The following is a 26,799-nucleotide window of genomic DNA, read 5'->3' as shown; positions in this document are numbered from 1 at the left end:
GACTGATGGCCCCGCACTCGTGCATGCACGGTGGGAGCGTCGCCACAAACTCAAAGAGACAGTATGCTACCGGGCGCTACGGATGACGTCACCCACAAATATGAGAAACAACTGGCCTGCTTGTCCTCGGAGAATGTATATGCTACTTACAAACTAATTATCTCAAAGTGTTTCTGTGGATTTTATCCTAAATATCTAGTTTCTCTACATCACAATTTAGGTGTGCCAGTATGTAATTTGGACTTCATGTTCATTTTTCTATAACGCTAGGCTCACCTTCTCTCTGATAATTTTCAAGTAATTTAAAGTTGCAGAGCCATCTGTAAATTATAAACATGTAGGGGGAGAAAAAGAACTTACCAGTATTCTTGGCCATTAAAGAGCCATCTCTGCTGATGAAGATGTCTGAACTGTTCATCATAAGGAAGTTCTGTCCCGTCAGAATACTGCCCAGCAGGTCTGGCAGGGGTGCTGTCTCTGCTATAGGCTCACGGATCGGAGCAGGTACATTTCTGCTGGTGACAAACAAATAAGTATGGTTTTAATTTCTCCAACATATTTACATTTACAATTTGAGGAACACTGCACAAGGGTACACAATATACCTATCCTTTGGTGGGATCATCTTTTTTTTCAGCTGAAAACTAAAAAAAATACTTGTATTAGCAACACCTTATTCAGAAACAGTTGTAAGCCTAAATTGGATATGGTCAAATTTAGGGGTGAATGACATGAAAGGGATCTCACAGCATTTGAGGAGAACGTGGACACTCAGGTGCAACTTTGGGATTTTTCAATTTGGGTACTTAATCAGTTGGTTCCTGTTAAGAAAATTTAAAGGCCCTCATATCAAAAACAGGCATCCCGATTGTTTCCAAGGGATTTAGCTGAGATGAAAAGAATTGTGGCATTTGGAGTATCATCGGTGCTGATCCATCTGTAAAGTTCAGCAATTATTTAGAATGCATATGAGAAAGTATGAGCTAGCAGTTTAGGATGCAAAGAGATTTTATATAACAAATTGAAATTGGCTAGTAATTTTCCTTGAGAACTTTTTCCCTCCTCCATTCCTTAGTTGGGCAACTACATAAACCTGATAAAGACACATGCTTACTGTTAAACACAATGGTGATTATTTTGTAAATACAACTGAAACCCTGAGAGCAAGGTTCTCATATACTACTACTACTACTACTTAACATTTCTAGAGCGCTACTAGGGTTACGCAGCGCTGTACAAATTAACAAATAAGGACGGTTCCTGCTCAGAAGAGCTTACAATCTAAAGGACGAAATGTCAAGTTGGGGTAGTCGATTTCCTGAGTAGAGGTGTTGTGATTAGGTGCCAAAGGCGACATTGAAGAGGTGGGCTTTGAGCAATGATTTGAAGATGGGTAGGGAGGGGGCCTGGCGTATGGGCTCAGGGAGTTTGTTCCAAGCATGGGGTGAGGTGAGGCAGAAAGGGCGGGGCCTAGAGTTGGCGGAGGTGGAGAAGGGTACTGAAAGAGGGATTTGTCTTGAGAGCGGAGGTCACGAGTAGGGACGTAAGGGGAGATGAGTGTAGAGAGGTAAGGAGGGGCTGCAGATCGAGTGCATTTGTAGGTTAGTAGGAGAAGCTTGAACTGTATGAGGTATCTGATTGGAAGCCAGTGAAGTGACTTGAGGAGAGGGGTGATATGAGTATATCGGTCAAGGCGGAAGATAAGACGTGCGGCAGAGTTCTGGATGGACTGAAGGGGGATAGATGGCTAAGTGGGAGGCCGGTGAGGAGTAGGTTGCAGTAGTCAAGGCGAGAGGTAATGCGAGAATGGATGAGAGTTTGGGTGGTTTGCTCAGAGAGGAAGGGGCGAATTTTGCTAATGTTATAGAGGAAGAAGCGACAGGTCTTGGCTATCTGCTGGATATGCGCAGAAAAGGAGAGGGAGGAGTCGAAGATGACATCGAGGTTGCGGGCAGATGAGATGGGGACGATGAGGGTGTTATCAACTGAGATAGAGAGTGAAGGGAGAGGAGAAGTGGGTTTGGGTGGGAAAACAATAAGTTCAGTCTTGGCCATGTTCAGTTTCAGGTGGCGATTGGACATCCAGGCAGCAATGTCGAATAAGCAGGCCAATACTTTGGCCTGGGTTTCCGCAGTGATGTCTGGTGTGGAGAGATAAAGCTGGGTGTCGTCAGCATAAAGATGATAGTGGAAACCATGAGATGAGATCAGGGAGCCTAAGGAAGAGGTGTAGATTGAAAAAAAGAAGAGGCCCAAGGACAGATCCCTGAGGAACTCCAACAGAGAGCGGGATAGGGGAGGAGGACGAACCATGAGAGTGTACTCTGAAGGTACGATGGGAGAGATAAGAGGAGAACCAGGAGAGGACAGGGCCCTGGAACCCAAAGGAGGACAGTGTGTCAAGAAGTAGGTTGTGATTGACAGTGTCAAAAGTGGCGGACAGGTCGAGGAGGATGAGGATGGAGTAGTGGCCTTTGGATTTGGCGAGGAACAGGTCATTGCAGACTTTAGATAGTGCCGTTTCTGTCGAGTGTAGGGGGCGAAAGCCGGATTGAAGTGGATAGAGGATGGCATGAGAGGAGAGAAAATCAATGCAGCGGCTGTGAACGGCGCGTTCAAGTATCTTGGAGAGGAAGGGTAGGAGGGAAATGGGGTGGTAGTTGGAGGGACAGTAGGGTCAAGAGATGGTTTTTTGAGGAGTGGCATGACCACAGCATGCTTGAAGGTGTCCGGGACAGTTGCAGAGGAGAGAGAGAGGTTGAGGATATGACAGATGGTGGGGGTGATAGTAGGAGCGATGATAAGTAAGTTGGTGGGGATGGGGTCTGAGGAACAGGTGGTGGATTTCGAGGAGGAGAGGAGATGGGCGGTTTCCTCTTCGGTGATATCAGGAAAAGAGGAGAAGGAGGCCTGGGTTGGTTGGTTGAGAGAGTGGGTTATGGGATGAAGAGGAGGAGGTTTGGTGGTGAATTCGAGGTTGATCTTCTGGACCTAGTCACGGAAGTAGTTGGCCAGAGATTGAGGAGAGAGTGGGGGGGGGGGGGGGGGGGGAGCAGAGGGCACTTTGAGGAGGGCGTTGAGGGTGGCGAAGAGACGACGAGGGTTGGAGCTGAGGGAATTAGTCAGTTGGGTGTAATAGTCCTGTTTGGCGAGGAATAGGGAGGATTGAAAGGAGGATAGCATGAATTTGAAGTGAATGAAATCAGTATGGGTACGAGATTTCCTCCAGAGGCGATCAGCCGAACGGGCGCAGGAGCGAAGGTATCGGGTGCAAGGGGTCAGCCAGGGCTGGGGATTGGTACGCCTTGTGGGACGGGAGATAGACGGTGCAAGGGTGTCTAGTGCAGAGGAGAGAGTGGCATTGTAAGTGGAGAAAGCTTTGTCAAAAGATTCGGAGGACATGATGGAAGGGAGGAGATCAGAGATACTAGAGGATAAGGTGGGGGGGGGGGGGGGGGGGTCAACAGCCTGGAGATTTTTGGAAGTACTAGTTAGTGTTGGGCGAGATTGAGGGGGAGGGTGCTGAAGTGTGAATGTGATTAGGTGATGGTCAGAGAGAGGAAGAGCTGATGCGCGGAAATTGGAGGGTGAGCAAGTAGAAGAGAGGACGAGATCAAGACAGTGGCCAGATTTGTGAGTAGGGGTGGTGGAGCTCAGTTGGAGGTTGATGGAGGAGGTAAGAGTGAGGAACTGAGAAACATATGAGTCGGATGGGTTATCAATGTGTATGTTGAAGTCACCAAGAATGAGGGATGGGGATGAGGGCTCAAGAAAAACGGAAATGGCTTGTTTGGATGGGGGCCTGGGCAGTTCTAAAAGCTGGGATGACTTTAGATTGATAACTTTAGAAGAGATTTCATGTTTATTACGCAGTATGCAATGGAAGGGCTTTTTTTATCCCTTTCCAGCGCCACTATTTAGAGAAATGTGAGATATATTAGAACCACTGCTTTTATTTGTGACCTTTCAAAACGTACATTCATCTGGCTTGTATTAAAGGATAACAACAAAGAGAGCACCGTATGCATAGGCAGACCAAAAAGTCCAACCTGGCCTGGAGGCAGCGGGCAAGGCCAAATCAAAAACCTGCAACCAAGTACAGCAGGAAAATGGATTTTACTGACAAGAAGCAAACATGATGCAGCCACATTTCAGTGAGCGCCTACATCAGGGGTACAACATCCAATGGAAAGGTCATATACTGGATTTCAATCAGTTATATAACATCAAATCTAAAGTGCTAAATAGCAACAAATAAACATCACAACATATACATAGTAACATAGTAGATGACGGCAGAACAAGACCTGCACAGTCCATCCAGTCTGCCCAACAAGATAACTCATATGTGCTACTTTTTGTGTATACCTTACCTTGATTTGTATCTGTCTTTTTCAGGGCACAGACCTTATAAGTCTGCCCAGCACTAGCCCCGCCTCCCAACCACCAGCCCCTTGATTTGTATCTGTCTTTTTCAGGGCACAGACCGTAAAGTCTGCCCAGCACTAACCCCGCCTCCCAACCACCAGCCCTGCCTCTGCCATCCAATCTCCGCTAAGCTCCTGAGGATTCCTTCAACAACTCTGAAAGCTGTCACTGAGAAATAACATGTTGTACCCCTGATGCAGGTGGTCGCCAAAATGTGGCTGTATCGGGTTTGCTTCCTGTCAGCAAAATCCATCTTTCCTGCCATATTGGTTGCTGTCGTTACTGGGTTTTGATTGAGCTTTCCTGATGCCTCCAGGCCAGGTTAGATTTTCTGATCTGTATTACAAGATGCAGCTCTGGATATGAAAAAAAACAAAAGAATTGGCCTGTGCTGGGATCTGCCCCTGTCAACAGGAATTATCTGTCACTGTAAATAATATCCTCTGTTCCTAGTAGGCTCACAATCTAAGAGTCCTTTTACTAAGCTGTGATAAAAAGTGGCCTTAGTGCACCCTTGTGCGGGGTTATCCCCAAGCGCTAAGGCCATTTTTACCACAGAAGAAATGGCCAATTTTCCCGAAGTTACAAAGTCTAACTTAAACCTGACACAACAAACTCAGGACTTAATACAATGAATGTAACAAATCATTTGCATACCTCTAGATTTTCAAGTTTTTATATAAACTCCCCACCCATCCCCCTAAAAACACAAAGTTCCAAATAAAGTTAACAAAAGAGCAAAGAACACGGAATATAAATTAATAAACTAAACTAAAAGAAAAAAAAAAACCTCCTCTCACACAGTGCCAGATGTTATAAGGTCAGAGAATGGATATTTCTAACAACCACAGTGGACACCTCAGATTTTCTCCCATTTATAGTCCACACTGGACCATCAATACTCACCAGAAACTATTACAAAATTAATCAAATTCATTTTAACTCACAACTACTTCCGCTTTAACAATATCTATCTATCTGCAAATAATGGGCACTGCGATGGGCACCAGGACAGCACCCCAATATGCCAACCTTTTTATGGCTGAGCTGGAAGAGACATTTCTGAATACACACCAGACCAAACCTATAAAATACTACCGGTACATCGATGACATTTTTATGATTTGGACGGAGGGTAAAGAAACTCTGAAACAATTTTATTCTGCCTTCAATACATACCATCCTACAATCAGATTCAAAATTGACTACTCCCCAGAAAAAGTCAATTTTTTGGACACCACGGTCTCAATCACTGATGGCTGTATACAAACATCTATATACAAGAAACCCACAGACAGATGCAGCTACCTCCAGAACTCCAGCTTCCATCCTTCACATACAAAAAGATCCATCATTTACAGCCAAGCCACAAGATACCACCGTATCTGCTCTGACCCAGGGGACAGAGACAGACACCTTAAAAGCCTGACTGCATCCTTCAAACAGAAAGGCTACAACCCCAAAATAATCTCCAAGAATATTGCCTCCTCCCTCAAAACACCCAGGGAGAATCTGCTACAGTACAAGGAGAAAAAAATCCACAGACAGAATCCCCCTTGTAGTGACATACAATCCAGAGCTGGAAAAACTGAGGAAAATCATGAGATCTACAACCTATACTCCAGGAGGATGAAATACTGAAAGAGATATTCCCATCCCCATCAGTACTGGCCTTCCGACAGCCACCCAACTTAAAACACAAGCTAATCAGAAGTAAACTTCCATCACAGACTGAAAAGGAACAGAAGGGCACACTTCCCTGTAATTTATCCAGTTGCAAACTATGCCAAAATATTTCACAGGACCCCAAAGTCATCCACAAAGGAAAGATATTCAACATAAAGGGATCTTTCACTTGCTCATCTTCCAATGTGGTATATATCATTCAGTGTAAAAAATGTAACGAAGGATGCTATATTGGAGAAACAGGCCAGATGCTTAAGACAAGATTCAATTTACATAGACATCACATGAACAATACTGGTGCCAATAGGGTTCCCACGCCTGTTGGTCAACATTTTACAGGACCAGGACACTGTACCAGTGACTTCACAGTGAGAATCCTGAAAGGTAACTTTAAAACCATACAAGAACGTAAGGGATCTGGGGTTCCTAGCCCATTATAAACCATAAAGCTGTATGTCTCTGTTGATCACCCTCCCCTCACCTATCCACACCCATCCTGTTAGAATGTCAATGATATGCTTTGATGTCCCCATGTATACCTCCTACCCACCCCCATCCTCCCACCCTGTCAGACTGTCATAGTAATGCTTGAATGTTTTCACTTATATACACTGTCAGCTAGCACATTTGCTTATTTCCGATCTGAGGAAGAAGGGCGACCTTCGAAAGCTAATCAAGAAATGTATGAAGTTATGCCCAATAAGCGAATGCTACATACCTGTAGAAGGTATTCTCCGAGGACAGCAGGCTGATTGTTCTCACTGATGGGTGACGTCCTCGGCAGCCCCTCCAATCGGAATCTTCCTAGCAAAGTCCTTTGCTAGCTCTCGCGCGCCCACGCGCACCGCGCATGCGCGGCCGTCTTCCCGCCAGAAACCGGCTCGAGCCGGCCAGTCCAGTATGTAGCAAGACAATACACTTCAAGGGAAGACACAACTCCAAAGGGGAGGCGGGCGGGTTTGTGAGAACAATCAGCCTGCTGTCCTCGGAGAATACCTTCTACAGGTATGTAGCATTCGCTTTCTCCGAGGACAAGCAGGCTGCTTGTTCTCACTGATGGGGTATCCCTAGCCCCCAGGCTCACTCAAAACAACAACCATGGTCAATTGGGCCTCGCAACGGCGAGGACATAACTGAGATTGACCTGAAAAATTTACCAACTAACTGAGAGTGCAGCCTGGAACAGAACAAACAGGGCCCTCGGGGGGTGGAGTTGGATCCTAAAGCCCAAACAGGTTCTGAAGAACTGACTGCCCGAACCGACTGTCGCGTCGGGTATCCTGCTGCAGGCAGTAATGAGATGTGAATGTGTGGACAGATGACCACGTCGCAGCTTTGCAAATTTCCTCCATGGTGGCTGACTTCAAGTGGGCTACCGACGCAGCCATGGCTCTAACATTATGAGCCGTGACATGACCCTCAAGAGCCAGCCCAGCCTGGGCGTAAGTGAAGGAAATGCAATCTGCTAGCCAATTGGATATGGTGCGTTTCCCTACAGCCACTCCCCTCTTGTTGGGATCAAAAGAAACAAACAATTGGGCGGACTGTCTGTTGGGCTGTGTCCGCTCCAGATAGAAGGCCAATGCTCTCTTGCAGTCCAATGTGTGCAGCTGACGTTCAGCAGGGCAGGAATGAGGACGGGGAAAGAATGTTGGCAAGACAATTGACTGGTTCAGATGGAACTCCGACACAACCTTCGGCAGAAACTTAGGGTGAGTGCGGAGAACTACTCTGTTATGATGAAATTTGGTATAAGGGGCCTGGGCTACCAGGGCCTGAAGCTCACTGACTCTACGAGCTGAAGTAACTGCCACCAAGAAAATGACCTTCCAGGTCAAGTACTTCAGATGGCAGGAATTCAGTGGCTCAAAAGGAGGTTTCATCAGCTGGGTGAGAACGACATTGAGATCCCATGACACTGTAGGAGGCTTGACAGGGGGCTTTGACAAAAGCAAACCTCTCATGAAGCGAACAACTAAAGGCTGTCCTGAGATCGGCTTACCTTCCACATGGTAATGGTATGCACTAATCGCACTAAGGTGAACCCTTACAGAGTTGGTCTTGAGACCAGACTCAGACAAGTGCAGAAGGTATTCAAGCAGGGTCTGTGTAGGACAAGAGCGAGGATCTAGGGCCTTGCTGTCACACCAGACGGCAAACCTCCTCCATTGGAAGAAGTAACTCCTCTTAGTGGAATCTTTTCTGGAAGCAAGCAAGATACGGGAGACACCCTCTGACAGACCCAAAGAGGCAAAGTCTACGCTCTCAACATCCAGGCTGTGAGAGCCAGGGACCGGAGGCTGGGATGCAGAAGAGCCCCTTCGTCCTGTGTGATGAGGGTCGGAAAACACTCCAATCTCCACGGTTCTTCGGAGGACAACTCCAGAAGAAGAGGGAACCAGATCTGACGTGGCCAAAAAGGAGCAATCAGGATCATGGTGCCTCGGTCTTGCTTGAGTTTCAACAAAGTCTTCCCCACCAGAGGAATGGGAGGATAAGCATACAGCAGGCCCTCCCCCCAATCCAGGAGGAAGGCATCCGATGCCAATCTGCCGTGGGCCTGAAGCCTGGAACAGAACTGAGGTACTTTGTGGTTCACTCGAGATGCAAAGAGATCCACCAAGGGGGTGCCCCACGCTTGGAAGATCTGGCGCACCACTCTGGAGTTGAGCGACCACTCGTGAGGTTGCATAATCCGGCTCAGTCTGTCGGCCAGACTGTTGTTTACGCCTGCCAGATATGTGGCTTGGAGCACCATGCCGAGACGGCGAGCCCAGAGCCACATGCTGACGGCTTCCTGACACAGGGGGCGAGATCCGGTGCCCCCCTGCTTGTTGACATAGTACATGGCAACCTGGTTGTCTGTCTGAATTTGGATAATTTGGTGGGACAGCCGATCTCTGAAAGCCTTCAGAGCGTTCCAGATCGCTCGCAACTCCAGGAGATTGATCTGTAGACCGCGTTCCTGGAGGGACCAGCTTCCTTGGGTGTGAAGCCCATCGACATGAGCTCCCCATCCCAGGAGAGACGCATCCGTGGTCAGCACTTTTTGTGGCTGAGGAATTTGGAAAGGACGTCCCAGAGTCAAATTGGACCCAATCGTCCACCAATACAGGGATTCGAGAAAACTCGTGGACAGGTGGATCACGTCCTCTAGACCCCCAGCGGCCTGATACCACTGGGAGGCTAGGGTCCATTGAGCAGATCTCATGTGAAGACGGGCCATGGGAGTCACATGAACTGTGGAGGCCATGTGGCCCAGCAATCTCAACATCTGCCGAGCTGTGATCTGCTGGGACGCTCGCACCCGCGAGACGAGGGACAACAAGTTGTTGGCTCTCGTCTCTGGGAGATAGGCACGAGCCGTCCGAGAATCCAGCAGAGCTCCTATGAATTCGAGTTTCTGCACTGGTAGAAGATGGGACTTTGGGTAATTTATCACAAACCCCAGTAGCTCCAGGAGGCGAATAGTCATCTGCATGGACTGCAGGGCTCCTGCCTCGGATGTGTTCTTCACCAGCCAATCGTCGAGATATGGGAACACGTGCACCCCCAGCCTGCGAAGTGCCGCTGCTACCACAGCTAGGCACTTTGTGAACACCCTGGGCGCAGAGGCGAGCCCAAAGGGTAGCACACAGTACTGGAAGTGGCGTGTGCCCGACTGAAATCGCAGATACTGTCTGTGAGCTGGCAGTATCGGGATGTGTGTGTAGGCATCCTTCAAGTCCAGAGAGCATAGCCAATCGTTTTGCTGAATCATGGGGAGAAGGGTGCCCAGGGAAAGCATCCTGAACTTTTCTTTTACGAGATATTTGTTCAGGGCCCTTAGGTCTAGGATGGGACGCATCCCCCCTGTTTTCTTTTCCACAAGGAAGTACCTGGAATAGAATCCCAGCCCTTCTTGCCCGGATGGCACGGGCTCGACCGCATTGGCGCCGAGAAGGGCGGAGAGTTCCTCTGCAAGTACCTGCTTGTGCTGGAAGCTGTAAGACTGAGCTCCCGGTGGACAATTTGGAGGTTTGGAGGCCAAATTGAGGGTGTATCCTTGCCGGACTATTTGGAGAACCCACTGATCGGAGGTTATGAGAGGCCACCTTTGGTGAAAAGCTTTCAACCTCCCTCCGACTGGCAGGTCGCCCGGCACTGACACTTGGATGTCGGCTATGCTCTGCTGGAGCCAGTCAAAAGCTCGCCCCTTGCTTTTGCTGGGGAGCCGCGGGGCCTTGCTGAGGCACACGCTGCTGACGAGAGCGAGCGCGCTGGGGCTTAGCCTGGGCCGCAGGCTGTCGGGAAGGAGGATTGTACCTACGCTTACCAGAAGTATAGGGAACAGTCTTCCTTCCCCCGAAAAATCGTCTACCTGTAGAGGTAGAAGCTGAAGGCTGCCGGCGGGAGAACTTGTCGAATGCGGTGTCCCGCTGGTGGAGAGACTCTACCACCTGCTCGACTTTTTCTCCAAAAATGTTGTCCGCACGGCAAGGCGAGTCCGCAATCCGCTGCTGGAGTCTATTCTCCAGGTCGGCGGCACGCAGCCATGAGAGCCTGCGCATCACCACACCTTGAGCAGCAGCCCTGGACGCAACATCAAAAGTGTCATAAACTCCTCTGGCCAGGAATTTTCTGCACGCCTTCAGCTGCCTGACCACCTCCTGAAAAGGCTTGGCTTGCTCAGGGGGAAGAGCATCAACCAAGCCCGCCAACTGCCGCACATTATTCCGCATGTGTATGCTCGTGTAGAGCTGGTAAGACTGGATTTTGGACACGAGCATAGAGGAATGGTAGGCCTTCCTCCCAAAGGAGTCTAAGGTTCTAGCGTCCTTGCCCGGGGGCGCCGAAGCATGTTCCCTAGAACTCTTAGCCTTCTTTAGGGCCAAATCCACAACTCCAGAGTCGTGAGGCAACTGAGTGCGCATCAGCTCTGGGTCCCCATGGATCCGGTACTGGGACTCGATCTTCTTGGGGATGTGGGGATTACTTAGTGGCTTGGTCCAGTTCGCAAGCAATGTCTTTTTCAGGACATGGTGCAAGGGAACAGTGGACGCTTCCTTAGGTGGAGAAGGATAGTCCAGGAGCTCAAACATTTCAGCCCTGGGCTCGTCCTCCACAACCACCGGGAAGGGGATGGCCGTAGACATCTCCCGGACAAAGGAAGCAAAAGACAGACTCTCGGGAGGAGAAAGCTGTCTTTCAGGAGAGGGAGTGGGATCAGAAGGAAGACCCTCAGACTCCTCGTCAGAGAAATATCTGGGATCTTCTTCTTCTTCCCACGAGGCCTCACCCTCGGTGTCAGACACAAGTTCACGGACCTGCGTCTGCAACCGCGCCCGGCTCGACTCCGTGGAGCCACGTCCACGATGGGGGCGTCGAGAGGTAGACTCCCTCGCCCGCATCGGCGAAGCTCCCTCCGCCGACGTAGTCGGGGAGCCCTCCTGGGAGGTGGCCGCAGTCGGCACCGCACGCGGGTACCGACGTCGGGGACCTCACCCCGAGCGATGGGCCAGCCGGCGCCACGCTCGACGGTACCGGAGGCGCAAGCACCGCCGGTACCGGAGGGGTAGGGCGCAACAGCTCTCCCAGAATCTCTGGGAGAACGGCCCGGAGGCTCTCGTTCAGAGCGGCTGCAGAGAAAGGCATAGAGGTCGATGCAGGCGTCGACGTCAGAACCTGTTCCGGGCGTGGAGGCTGTTCCGGGCTGTCCAGAGTGGAGCGCATCGACACCTCCTGAACAGAGGGTGAGCGGTCCTCTCGGTGCCGATGCCTGCTGGGTGCCGCCTCCCTCGGCGACCCAGAGCTCTCGGTGCCGACGCGGGGAGGGGACCGGTGTCGATGCTTCTTCGACTTCTTCCGAAGCATGTCACCGGAGCTCCCCGGCACCGACGAGGAGGACGTAGAATCCATCCGTCGCTTCCTCGGGGCCGAGACCGAAGAGGGTCGATCTCGGGGGGGCTGTACCGCAGGAGCCCTCAGGGTAGGAGGAGACCCACCCGAGGGCTCACCGCCACCAGCAGGGGAATGGACAGCCCTCACCTGCACTCCACTCGATGCACCACCGTCCGACGACATCAGGAGACGAGGTCCCGGTACCACCGACGTCGATGCAGCTATCCGATGTCTCGGCGCCGATGCAGAGGGCCGATGCCTCGATGCACTGGCAGCCAAGGATGAAGGTCTTGACGCTGATGACGTCGATGCACACGATGACCCCGGTGCCGATGCCGACGAAGAGCCCGAGAACAAAACGTTCCACTGGGCTAATCTCGCTACTTGAGTCCGCCTTTGTAACAGGGAACACAGACTACAGTTCTGGGGACGGTGCTCGGCCCCCAGACACTGAAGACACGAAGAGTGCCTATCAGTGAGCGAGATTACCCGGGCGCACTGGGTGCACTTCTTGAAGCCGCTGGAAGGCTTCGATGTCATGGGCGGAAAAATCACGCCAGCGAAGTCAAAATCCGAAATGACGAATTTGGAGCACCAAAACTTTAAGGGAGAAAAAATCTCGACCGAGGCCGAAAAGAGGCCTACCCCGACGAAGAAAGAAAACTTACCGGGGCAAAACTGGAAATACGGGAAGGGGCAAACGAAACCCAAGGGGGTTTTCGGAGCACTTTCCGAACGAAAAAAACTTTTCCGAAGAAAAACACGTCGATTAAGATAACGGACGCGCGAGGTCGACTCTCCGGGGCTCGACACGACAAAAACACAGCCGTACCGAGTGCGGACGAAAGAAGACTGGCCGGCTCGAGCCGGTTTCGGGCGGGAAGACGGCCGCGCGGGCGCGCGAGAGCTAGCAAAGGACTTTGCTAGGAAGATTCCGATTGGAGGGGCTGCCGAGGACGTCACCCATCAGTGAGAACAAGCAGCCTGCTTGTCCTCGGAGAAAAAAAGTTATCATCTTATTTTCTTTTCCATGTTTTATTTTGTTTGATTTCTATTGACTCCCATTTATACAAAGTCTTTCTTTGTTGAGCCATCAAGCATTCCATTTCACAAACATAATGCTACTTATTCAATCATTTGTAAAGAGGAGGAACTTGATCTGAATTCTAAGACTGAGCTCTGGTGAAACAAGCCTGTTTAACAGATAGAAGAGCAGGTGCAGACTTATTAAGTAAATATCACACCATTTTTGCAAAAACTTCACTAGCTACCAATACAATACAAGGCTAAATTTAAAACTATGTCTGATCTTCAAGGCCCTTAAAGGAAATGGCCCAGATAACTTCAAGAACAGGATCTCCCTCTATATACCTCTGACACTAAGGTCCTCCCAAGAGATATCCCTAACTACACCCTAACCACATGCTCTCCAAAGGACATGATGTGATTTGATACCTGCCAGCGAGCCTTCTCCGGAGTAGCCCCCACACTCTGGAATGTACTCCCTGAAAAGCTTTTTAAGAATAGCCATACTGGGTCAGAGCAATGGTCCATCTAGACCAGTATCTGCTTCCAACACTGGTCAATCCAGGTCTCAAGTACCTGGCAGAAACCCAATTAGTAGCAACATTCCATGCTACCAATTCCAGGACAAGCAGTCCCTATGTCTCAATAACAGACTATGGACTTTCCCTCCAGGAACTTAACAGATTATCTCCACTTTAGGAAGCAGGTGAAAGCTTGGCTCTTCACGCAGGTCTTTACTAGAAGAAGTAACTAACTTGCTAGTCACACACATAACAGGAGTGACACCTGCTGCACATACAATAACAGTACATGTTTATCAACACCTACCCTAGCTAAGATAATATTCAAGCACCTTTCTGACCTCATGTGCAACTTTCCTTAAATTAGTCCCCTTATTTTCTAAGGATTTTTTTTTACAAAAGTGTGCTAACGGATTTAGCATGTGCTAATGCTAATAAGCCCATTTTTAACCTATGGGCTCCTAAGCATTTTGCTCATACTAATCATTACTGCACACAAAATTCATTCACACACTTTTATAACAGGAGCACCAACTCCTGTCACACTATCATTTCTATATGTTCCATCTTTGCCTACACCCTACGCTGTTTATTAAAATGCTTTATTATATGCTAGTAGAAAAGGCCCGTTTCAGACACAAATGAAACGGGCGCTAGCAAGGTTTTCCTCGGAGGGTGTATGTTTGAGAGAGTGTGTGTGAGAGTGAATTTGCGTGTGTGTGTGACAGACTGAGTGAGATTGTGAGTCTGTGAGAGAGAGTGTGTGTGGCTGGGGCCCCTCCTTCCCAACCAGTTCCAGTGTCCCCCCTTCGTCCATGTTCCAGGGTCGTCGTTGTCCCCCCTCTCTCTGTTCCTCTGAGTTCCAGGGTCGTCCCCCCGTTTTTTTTTTTTTTTTTGTTTTAGTACAGGTGGTGCATTCCCCCTCCTCCCCTCTCGTCCCCTCCTCCGAATTCCAGAGCCCCTCCCCCCCAATTCCAGACCCCCTTCCTCTGAATTCGACCCCCCCTCCGAGTTCCAGACCCCCGTCCCCCCCAGTTCCAGACCCCCCCTCCCTCCATCCGAATTCCAGACCCCCCCCTCCAAGTTCCAGAGCCCTCCCTTCCGCTCTCCGAGTTCCAGACCCCACCTCCAGCCTCCCTCCCTCCGATTTGCAGACCCCCCTCTCTCCGAGTTCCAGATCCCACCTCCCTGCCTTCCTCCCTCCGATTTCCAGACCCCCTCCCTCTGATTTCTAGCCCCCCCGGTAGTTCCTGACCCCTGGACCCCCCTGCCACGACACTCTCGAGCCCCCCTTCCCGCCGCCAACCATCCCCCGCCGTCACGTACCTGTGCTGGCGGGGGACCCCAAACCCCGCCAGCCGAAGTCCTGTCGTCGGCCGTGCAGCGTGGAGCCGTGGACGAATGATTAAATTTGAATCAGTTTGTGTTCGGACGCACGCACACAAACAGATTCCAACGTGATCACGTCATTCGTCCACGCCGCGAATCACGGCATAATGGGTTGTGACGTCAGCTGGGGCTTCGGAGCCCAGCGAAGAAAGTTACGGACAAAGGCAGGCAGGCTCGTAGAACGTTGGTGGTGAGAATTATATATATAGATTGTGTTGACAATGTAATGTACCATACTATGCCATACATTGTATTGTAATTTGAATAATTTACTGCTGTAATTGTCTATTACTTATGTTTGACTTATTCTTGCTGTACACCACCTTGAGAGAATTCCTTCAAAAAGGCAGTAAATAAAATAAATAAATAAATAGAAGGGTCACAAGCAATCTGGACTTGTAGTCAGTGCTGCTGTCTGCCTTGCACCGATCTCCAAAACCCCTTAACAGGACAGAGCCACCAAATATGACCCATCGTGCCCTGCTCGTTTCAACAACGCCAACAAGTAGGAAAAGTCACAGGATACATACAGTGTAATCGAATGGAGCTAAAATACCATCTATACATGACTGACACAATTTTCCTGTATATTACAGGCCAAGTAGATCTTATCTTTGGTAGCTTCCATGAGTTCCCACTTTTGGTCATCATATTGTACACCAAACTCAAGTTGCCAATTTTCCCTATGGAGAGCAAAAGGTGGTATGTACTCTCTTAAGATATTTATACAGAACTGAAATCAGCCACTTAGCACTCACAAAGTCTTCATAAACTTTCACAAAATGTCTTCCCTTATTTTAGATTTAATACTGCTACCAGTTAAGCACATGCATAAAAGTCAGATATTAATAGTAGGTAAGTCTGTTATAAATCATCAAAGGGCACCAGCTCATCATCATCAAACAACTGTCCCCGACAGGTCAGACCTTTCTGGTACCAATGCTGAAAATCACTAGGACCCATTTGAGATAATTAGAGATAACAGGGTTTAAACCGGACAATTGAAAGTCAGCGTCTGTATACATCTTGTCCCAATGTGAAGAGTACAGGTGGTGGATGGGCACACTTGCTGAAATAAAAAATGTACCCTACAGGGAAACCAGATCATGTGACCCAACTTAACCTGACTCACCATCTCTTGCTGAAGAGAGACCCACAGTAATGAGAAAAATTCAGAAACCACTCCACAGCAGCTTTGGCCTGGGATGCTCTAGTTTCAAGTTTTATTTAATCTCGACATACTGCCCTACAGTGAACTATCTGAGTGGTGTACAATGTCAAAATTATGCGGGAGAAAGGAAAGGATGTACAATAATAATAAAGAGGTAGAGAAAAAAAAAAGAAAAGTGGGAAAGAATAGAAGGAAAAGGGAAGAATTGGTCATCCATTCATTCAGGAGGATAGCTGGTGTTTAGATGTCCGATCTTCGTGGGTGGGCATAGCAGGGAACATCAGTGAGATATTAGGAGGGAAAAGCATCGCGAGATAGGAATGTCTATTTCTGATTTAAAGGTGGTATGTGAAGATTCCAATCTTAGTGTTAAGAGTAGGGAATTCCATAAAGTGGGGGTCATTACACTGTAGATGCGTGCCCGGATAGTATCCAGTCTAATGTAATGGAAAGAAGGTACTGTTAAGACAGTGTTGCTCAGACAATCAGATCAAACGGGGATGTAGGGAATGAAAAATAGGGCAGCTGGTCTATATGGTAGGTTTTAAGCACAAGGACTAGGATTTTATATGTGATGTGATGAGTGAACTGGTAGCCAACGCTCCTGGGGCAGAAGTGGAGTTACGTGGTCATACTTGTGGGAGAAGTGCTGAGAGAAGAAGACATTTTTCTGGTAAGTGAACAGTATTTTGCTTTGTGCTTCGGGAACTTAAAGATTGGGGTTTAAAGGAGGAATTGTAGGTTAGTGATAGGCAGAATAAAAATATAAAAAAGCAAATTTTAGCAACTAATCTCCATAGTCTTTTCCCCTTAGTTTTAAATCTTAAACTTTGTACCACAGTATTAACAGATAGCCTCTAGCAGGTAACAAGCCAAAACATGTTTCAATATATCTTTTTTACCACACCACTGGTTATATATAGCAGCACTCCACTATGTAAATGATGTCCAATATTGTACCCAAGTCAAAATAGTTATTAGCAATGCCTAGTTTTAATTCTATATTATACATATTTTTACAACAGTAATAGTGCATCATTACTTTATTATAGCAAGATACCATCCATATTATTTTCAGAGTTATTTTTAGGTATATTTTACCTGGTTTCTTTTAAATTTCATTTTATGTGGTTACTTTTATGTTCTTACCCAGATACCACAGGATTTCAACAGCCTAGACTTTGACTTTACTCTTTTGTTAAGCGTTTTTGCTATAACATAAGAAGTACATTACGCTTCATTTATAACACATGAATATGTTTTAATTTTATGTTTTTTTATTTAAATATATTATTTGTAACACTTATACCCCACACTTTCCCACTTATTAGCAGGTTCAATGCGGCTTACATAGTGTAACATGTTAACAAAGTAACATAGAATGGATACAGCTGTAATATAGTGAATAAAGAGGTGGTCAATTAGATGTGGGTAAGTAAGATGGGTAAGGGAGGAGGATGGTAGAGGTATGGGAGTGGGAGGAGGGTTTGTATTGGGATAGCGTGTTATTAATTAAGGAAGAATGTATAGTGAGGGGTTGTAAGAGGGATGAAATTAGAAAGGATTAAATAGGGGAGAATATTCCAGGTTCTGTCTTTATAGTCTGATCCGGCTAGCGCAGATGGCCTCCTAATTTAAGTCAGGCCATTTGTATAGGCTTGCTTGAAGAGGTAAGTTTTTAGTAGCTTCTGGAAAGGTAAGTGGTCATTGACTATTCGAATAGATCTTGTTAAGGCATTCCAGAGTTGGCTGCCACTGACGGAGAAGTTGGATGCATAATATGTCTTGTACTTAAGTCCTTTGCAGTTGGGAAGATGTAAGTTTAAATAAGTTCAAGAAGATTTAGAGCCATTTCTGGTTGGAAGGTCAATCAGATTGTACATGTAGCCTGGGGATTCTCCATAGATAATCTTATGAATCAGCATGTGAACTTTGAAATTTATTCGTTCAGTAATAGGGAGCCAATGAAGCTGTTCACGGAGAGGTGTTGCGTTCTCAAATCGCAACTTACCAAAAATGTAGATTCAAGCTCTATACACTGACATTTAAGATCATACCTATTTACCATTTAAGATGATAACTAGCAACACAACTGACTATCTAAACCTCCTTGAATGTCTAGATCCATCACCTGGGGTATATCCAGCAGACCGATTATGGACCAAATTTGATTTGCTTTCGATCGACAACATCTCCCAATTACTTGTAAGATACTCCAAATCGCAATGCAAATTAGATACCTGCCCTAGCAATCTTATAAGATCTGCCCCACAACTCCTCAAAACAGACCTCACGAGTCATCTAAACCACATGCTACAAAATGGTCTCTTCCCAAAGGATAAATGAAACATTCTACTCACCCCTATACCTAAAGACGCAAAGAAAAGTACAAGTGACTTAGCCAACTATCGCCCAGTGGCATCCATCCCACTGATAACTAAACTCATGGAAGGCGTAGTGACGAAACAGCTCACTACCTACCTAAACAAACACTCAATCCTTCATGAATCGCAATCAGGATTTCGGGCGGACCACAGCACTGAAACAGTATTAGTGACTTTAATGAATAAATTCAAGCAAACAATCGCAATCGGCAATAACATACTTCTCCTACAATTTGACATGTCCAGTGCCTTTGACATGGTCAACCACGGAATACTATTACATATCCTAGAATGCTTTGGTGGGAGGTAATGTTCTTAACTGGTTTAAAGGATTCCTGACCACAAGATCATACCAAGTAAACGCCAATGCAACTATTTCAGACCCATGGACACCTGAATGTGGAGTCCCCCAAGGATCCCCCCTCTCACCAACCCTCTTCAACCTAATGATGATACCCCTCGCCAAGTTACTAGCCAATCAAAACCTCAATCCATACATATATGCAGACGATGTCACGATCTACATTCCGTTCAATAACGATCTAAAGGAAATCACCAATGAGATCAAACAAAGCTTCCAAATTATGCACTCCTGGGCGGATGCATTTCAGCTAGAACTCAACGCACAAAAAAACACAATGCCTTATACTCACCTCACAACATAACACAAGTAAATTCACTACCATTACTACACCAAACTTTCCCCTCCCCATTTCAAACACTCTGAAAATTCTTGGAGTTACCATTGATCGAAATCTCACACCCGAAAACCACGTGAAAAACATCTAAGAAGATGTTCCACTCCATGTGGAAACTCAAAAGAGTTAAACCTTTCTTCCCAAGGTCCATTTTTCGTCACCTGGTACAGTCCAGTGGATTATTGCAACGCACTATACGCTGGCTGTAAAGAACAGACCATCAAGAAACTCCAAACAACCCAGAATACCGCAGCTAGACTTATTTTGGAAAAACAAAATATGAAAGTGCAAAACCCACTAAGAAAGAAACTACATTGGCTACCACTTAAAGAACACACCACGTTCAAGATCTGCACTATGTTCATAAAATCATTCACGGAGATGCCCCGACATACATGATGGACCTCGTTGACCTGTCACCCAGAAATGCTAAAAGATCTGCCCGAACTTTTCTTAATCTACATTTTCCCAGTTGCAAAGGATTAAAATACAGACATGCGACCAGCTTCTCATACTTTAACACGCAGCTGTGGAATGCACTGCCAACAAACTTGAAAACAATTAACGAAATAACTAACTTTCGCAAATCACTAAAAACCTCTCTCTTCAACAAGGCCTACCACGAGAACTCATAACCTAACTTTATCATGCCTCCACTCCGCCCTTACTCTGAATGTCTTATTTCTTTTCTTACTTGAATAATTCTTCTTGTCATCCCTTGATCTCATTGTAACTCCAGTTGTATCATGTACCCTGTATGGCAACGCCATAACAGATCTCTGTAAGCCACATTGAGCCTGCAAATAGGTAGGAAAATGTGGGATACAACTGCAATAAATAAATAAATAAATAAATAGTGATTATCCTCTTCATGTGATGGATTATATTGTTGCATATGAAAACCAGATCCAGAATTAGGAACTTAATGTTAACTTGTCCTTCTGTCTGACATGTTACCAATATAGGGTATTTAATGCCTCTCTTCATTTTCAAGTTGCATCCGTATGAAACTCGTTACCACTACAGTTTCGAATCTTGAACAATTATTATGCTTTCAGGAAAGCTCTTAAGACACATTTATTTATGACATTTAATATGATTTGAATGTAATCTCAGTTTTTGTATGCTGACTTGTAACCAGAGATATATTGGTTTTTATCATGATCCGCATCAAACCATTTGTGGTATTTGCAGAATATAAGCACTACATAACATAACATTTGGCAACATGTGGCCATTGTCAGTGTTTGTATTATTTTGAGAGTATAAATTGTACCAGTTGAAGAATGGTACAGATCATTTTCTTCTTCTTCCTATGTGTATTTGGGTAATGAAATGTGTTCCCTTATTTTTTCATATGGAGGTTTTTTAAAGACCACTGCTGTGTAAATACTGCACTATACACTTCAGATGGAAATGTGGTTTCAACCGAGGTCTATCTCCTCCAAAAATGTTTCTTTTTACTTCGATGTGGGAAAATATTTTTGATTGTTGACAATATTATTCCTGTCCAGTTACATGACATCTAGGCCTTCAAGGGATTCAGTGAAACTTCAAGACCCTGACCCCATGCATATATACACCGAAATAAATTTGTGTGTTGCACTATAGCACAGAAAAGCGAAGATACATACCTGTATCTCCGAGGACAGCAGGCTGATTGTTCTCACATGTGGGTCGACTTCCGCGTCGGCCTGGGAACCGGCAATTTTGCAAGCAAAAAATTTTAAAAGTTTGCCAGAACCTTCTGGCACGCGAACCGCATGCACTGAACATGCTCGGACAACTTTCTGCCCGTCACGCAAACCTTCCCGCTCAGTTTAATCAAAAAGCAAATAATAAACACCAACAACTCCAAACGGGAGGTGGGCGGGTTTGTGAGAACAATCAGCCTGCTGTCCTCGGAGAATACCTGCTACAGGTAAGTATCTTCACTTTCTCCGACGACATGTGGGGTATCCCTAGCAACCAGGCTCACTCAAACAATGAACATTGGTCAATTGGGCCTCACACCAGTGAGGACATAACACAGACTGACCTAAAACCATAAACAACTAACAGAGTGCAGCCTGGAACAGAACAAATATGGGTCTGGGGGGTGGAGTTGGATTCTAAACCCCGAACAGATTCTGCAGCACCGACTGTTGTGTCGGATATCCTGCTGAAGGCGTGAGATATGAATGTGTGGACCGATGACCACGTTGCAGCCTTGCAAATCTCCTCAATGGAGGCTAAGTGAGCCACTGACGCAGCCATGGCTCTAACATTGTGAGCCGTGACATGGCCCTCCAGAGCCAGCCCAACTTGGGCGTAAGTGAAGGATATGCAATCTGCTAGCCAATTAGAAATGGTGCGTTTCCTGACTGCGACTCCCCTTCTGTTGGGATCAAAAGAAACAAACAACTGGGCGGACTGTCTAAAGGGCTTTGTCCGCTCCACGTAAAAGGCCAATGCTCTCTTCAAATCCAAGGTGTGCAAACTGCTTTCGCCAGGGCGCGTATGAGGATGGGGATAAAATGTTGGCAAGACAATTGACTGGTTCAGATGGCACTCAGACACAACCTCTGGCAGGAACTTAGGGTGCGTGTGGAGGACTACTCTGTTGTGATGCAACTTGATAAAGGTGCATGCAGTACCAAGGCCTGAAGCTCACTGACTCTACGAGCTGAAGTAACAGCCACCAAGAAAACGACCTTCCAGGTCAAGTACTTCAGATGGCAGGTATTCAGCGGCTCAAAAGGAGCTTTCATCAGCTGGGTGAGAACGACATTGAGATCCCATGACACTGGTGGCGGTTGGAGAGGGGGCTTTGACAAAAACAAACCTCTCATGAAGCGAACAACTAAAGGCTGTCCAGAGATAGGCTTACCCTCTACAGGGCGGCGATAAGCACTAATTGCACTAGGTGAACCCTTACGGAGTTGGTCTTGAGACCAGACTCTGACAAGTGTAGAAGGTATTCAAATAGGGTCTGTGTAGGACAAGAAAGAGGATTTAGGGCCTGCTGTCACACCTGACAGCAAACCTCTTCCATTTAAAAGAGTAACACCGCTTTGTGGAATCTTTCCTAGAAGCAAGACTCGGGAGACATCCTCTGAAAGACCCAAGGAGGCGAATTCTAAGTTCTTAACATCCAGGCCGTGAGAGCCAGAGACTGGAGGTTCGGATGTAGAAGAAACCCCTCGTTCTGAGTGATGAGGGTTGGAAAACAGTCCAATCCCCATGGTTCTTCAGAGGACAACGCCAGAAGAAGAGGGAACCAAATCTCACGCGGCCAGAAGGGTGCACTCAGGATCATGGTTCCACAGTCTTGAGTTTCAACAAAGTCTTCCCTACTAGAGGTTTGGGAGGATACGCATACAGGCCTGTCCCCCAATGTAGGAAAAAGGCATCTGACGCTTGTCTGTCGTGGGCCTGAAGTCTGGAACAGAACTGAGGGACCTTGTGATTGATCTGAGTGGCAAAAAAGATCCACCGAGGGGGTGCCCCATGCTCGGAAGGTCTTTTGGACTACACCCATGTTCAGTGACCAATCGTGAGGTTGCATTATCCTGCTCAACCTGTAGGCCAGACTGTTGTTTACGCCTGCCAGATAAGTAGCTTGGAAAAGCATGCCGTGACGGCGTGCCCAAAGCCACATCTGGACGGCTTCCTGACACAGAAGGCGAGATCCGGTGCCCCCTGCTTGTTGGTGTAGTACATGGCAACCTGTCTGTCTGAATTAAGATTACTTGGTTGAGCAGGCTATCTCTGAAAGCTTTTAGAGTGTTCCAGATCGCTCGTAATTCCAGGAGGTTGATCTGCAGACGTTTTTCTTGAAAGGACCAGGCTCCCTGAGTGTGGAGCCCATCTACATGAGCTCCCCACCCCAGGAGAGATGCATCCATCGTCAGCACTTTCTCTGGGTGAGGATCTTGGAATGGTCGCCCCATGGTCAAATTGGATCGAATCGTCCACCACTGAAGAGATTCCGAAAGCTGGTGGACAGTTGGACTACATCCTCTAGATCCCCGCGCAGCTTGAAACCACTGGGAAGCTAGGGTCCATTGAGCTGATCTCATATGTAGACGGTGCCATGGGTGTTACATGAACTGTGGAGGCCATATGCCCCAGAAGTCTCAACATCTGCCGAGCTATGACCTGCTGAAGACAGCTTCAAACCATGGATACCAGGGACAGAAGGTTGTCCGCCTTTGCCTCGGGAAGATAAGCTCGAGCTGTCCTGAGTGCTCACAGGACTCCACGAATTCAAATTTTTGGACTGGGGTGAGTTGGGACTTGGAATAATTCATGACGAACCCCAGTAGCTCTAGCACCCGATAGTCATTCGTATGGATTCCAGAGCACCCTCCTTCAAGGTGCTCTTCACCAGCCAATCAATCGAGATAAGGAAACACATGCACTCCCAGCCCGCGTAGCGATGCTGCAATTACAGCTAGGCATTTGGTAAACACTCTGGGTGCAGACGCCAGGCCAAAAGGCAGTACATGGTACTGAAAGTGCTGTTTTCCCAGCCGAATCGAAGATATTTCCTGTGAGCTGGAAGTAGTGAGATGTGGGTGTAAGCCTCCTTTAAGTCCAGAGAGCATAGCCAATCGTTTTTCCTGAATCATGGGAAAAGGTGCCCACAGAAACCATCCTGAACTTTTCTTGGACTAGAAATTTGCTCAGGGCCCTTAGGTCTAGGAGGGGACGCAGTCCCCATCTCCCTCCGTTTTCTTTTGTACAGGGAAGTACCAGGGATAGAATCCCAGCCCTTCTTCCCCTGGTGGAATGGGATCAACACTGCTTGGGCCTGGAGAAGGACGGAGAGTTCCTCTGCAAGTACCTGTTTGTGCTGGGAACTGTAAGAATGATCTCCTGGTGGACAATTGGAGGTTGGATTCCAGATTGAGGGTGTATCCTGATCAGATTATTTGAAGAACCCACAGGTCGGAGGTTATGAGAGGCCACCTTTGGTGAAAAAATATCACCTCCCCCTGACCGGCAGTCGTTCGGCACGGACACTTTTTCTGAGGCTATGCTGAACTGGAGCCAGTCAAAAGCCCATCCCTTGCTTTTGCTGGGGAGCCACAGAGGCCTTAGGCGCACACTGTTGACGAGAATGAGCTCCCTGGGGCTGAGCGTTGGACAGGCTGCCGAGAAGCAGAAGTGTACCTACGCCTAGCATAGGAATAGGGAGCACTCCTCTTCCCTCCAAAAAACCTCCTAGATGAGGAGGTAGTAGCAGAAGACGCCCGGCGGGAGAGAGAATCCATAGCATCATTGTGCTGAGCTGGTCAACTAGATCCTCTACTTTCTCACCATAAAGGTTAACCCCCAAGAAAGGAACATCCGCCATCCGCTGCTGGACCGAATGATCCAGGTCAGAGACACGCAGCCATGAGAGTCTGCACATCATTATACCTTGGGCAGCGATCCTGGATGTTACATCAAAAGTGTTGAACGTACCCCTGGCCATGAATATTTGACATGCCTTTTGCTGCCTGACCACCTGGCGAAAAGGCTCGGCCTGCTCCGGAGGGAGTGCATCAACCAAGCTAGACAGTTTGACTCACCGAGTTCCGCAAGTGGATGCTCGTGAAGAAGCTGGTATGTTTGGATTTTGGCAGCGAGCATAGCGGCCTGATACATCTTCCTCCAAAAGAGTCCAAGGTTCTAGATTCTCTGCCTGGGGCGCCGAGGCACAGTCCCTAGTACCCTTGGCTCTTATGAGAGCGGACTCCACCACCATGGAATTGTGAGGTAGCTGAGACTTCATCAATCCAGGTTCCCCGTGGATCCGATAATTGGGATTCAGTTCTTTGCGGGATCACGGGGTTAGACAGAGGGAATGACCAGTTCCGCATAAGGACTTCCTTCAGTACATTATGCAAAGGAGCCATTCCACCCTTTCTAGGTGGAGAAGAATAATCCAGGACCTCGAGCATCTCAGCCTTGGGCTCATCCTCAACCTCCATAGGAAAGGGAACAGCCGCAGCCATTTCCCGGACAAAGGAGGTAAAGGACAGACTCTCCAGTGGAGACAGTCTCCTTTCTGGTGGAGGGGAAGGTTCAGAAGGAATCCCATAGGACTCATCAGAAGAAAAGTACCTGGGATCCTCCTCTTCCTCCCACAAATTCTCATCTTCTGTATCGGACAAGACATCTCTCAGAGCAGTCTGAAAATGAGCCTGCCTCGATGCCGAGGAACGACGTCCTCAATAGCGGTGCCAAGAACTCGACGCCCACCTGGACTCCGGTGAAACTTCCTCTACCGATGTCAAAGGGGAGTCGACCCAGATGGCAGCCAACACCGATGCCGCAGGCGGCATCGAGGTCGGTGACCTCACCACAGGCGAAGGGTCAGATACTGCTGCAGCAGACGTTACAGAAGGCACAAGCACCCCCGACATCGAAGCAGACTGGCACAGTAACCCTTCCAGAAGCTCTAGAAGCAGGGCCCTGATGTGCTCATTAAGAGCTGCCGTCGGATAAGGCTGCGGGGTCGGTATAGGAACCGGTGGCAGAATCTGTCGATGCTCAGGAGCAGGTACCGGGCTGCTAGACCGACGCATCGGCACCTCCTGAATAGAGGGAGAGCGATCCTCTTGTCACCGACGTTTCTCGGGTGCCGAATCCCTCAACACCACGGAGCTCCTGGCACCATGTATCAAAGGAGAACGATGATGGTGCTTCTTCGCCTTCGCTCGACGCCCGTCATTGAGATTCCTCGGTACCGATGAGGAGGACGTGGAATCCTCACATCTCCTCGCGGCTGGTCCGACGAAGTTCGGTCCCGGGGGGCCTGCATAACAGGAGGCCTTGAGACAGGTGGAGACCCACTTGATGCCTCACTGCTCCCAGCACGAGTTGGTCATTCCGCAGCCATTGCCTTCACTCCCGATGTCGATGTGTCCCTCGATGTCAACGCCGTCGACCTCGGTACCGATGTCAATGTCGAAGGACCAGACCGAGCCCCAAAAAGCTTCTCTCATTGGGCCTCTCGAGACGCTTGAGTCCATTTCTTCATACGAAGACATAGACTACAAGCGGCTGAGCTATGGTCAGGCCCAAGGCACTGCATACTCCAGACTTGGGTATCGGTACCCGAGATGGTCCGCTTGCACCGAGTACAACTCTTGAAGCCGCTGGGTGTCTTTGATGACATGGAAGGAAAAATGGCTTCGGCGAAATCAAAAGACGCGATCGTGCCTATTAAAAGAAAAAAGGGCACGAAAAAAAGGTAAGAACCCGACCGCGTCAAAAAAGAAAGGAAACTTTAAAAGGGGCAAAAAAAAAAAAAAAAAAAAAAAAACTACGGGAAAGTTTAAAAAAAAAAAAACTATAAATTCCGAGAAGAAAAAAGAAATAAGGCAAAAAGCCGCAAAAAATGAAGGTTCTCTTTCCCGGGCCTGAGAGGAGCGGGAAAAAACTCGACCGCACCTCACCACGGAGAAAATAACAGAGCAGGAACACTCGCATGATGGGCGGGAAGTCGTCCGCGCATGTACGGTGTGCGTGAAGGTTCTGGCAAACATTTTAAATTCTTTGCTTGCAAAATTTCCAGTTCCCAGGCCGACGCGGACGTCGACCCACATGTGAGAACAAGTAGCCTGCTTGTCCTCGGAGAATCA

General features: G+C 47.8%; 1 protein-coding gene across 1 annotated transcript in view; it reads right to left on the bottom strand.

Annotated features, from left to right (window-relative positions):
• The window catches only part of PHRF1 (PHD and ring finger domains 1), a 406,375-nt gene that overhangs the window by 80,294 nt on the left and 299,282 nt on the right, over positions 1-26,799 (bottom strand). The window contains exon 13 of the mRNA XM_030201288.1: positions 361-515. Coding sequence (XP_030057148.1) covers positions 361-515 — 155 coding nt within the window. The remainder of the gene's footprint in view (positions 1-360; positions 516-26,799) is intronic.

This window comes from Microcaecilia unicolor, chromosome 4, assembly GCF_901765095.1.
Source record: "Microcaecilia unicolor chromosome 4, aMicUni1.1, whole genome shotgun sequence".
Classification (NCBI taxonomy): domain Eukaryota; kingdom Metazoa; phylum Chordata; class Amphibia; order Gymnophiona; family Siphonopidae; genus Microcaecilia; species Microcaecilia unicolor.
This window is presented reverse-complemented; position numbering and strand designations above follow the sequence as displayed.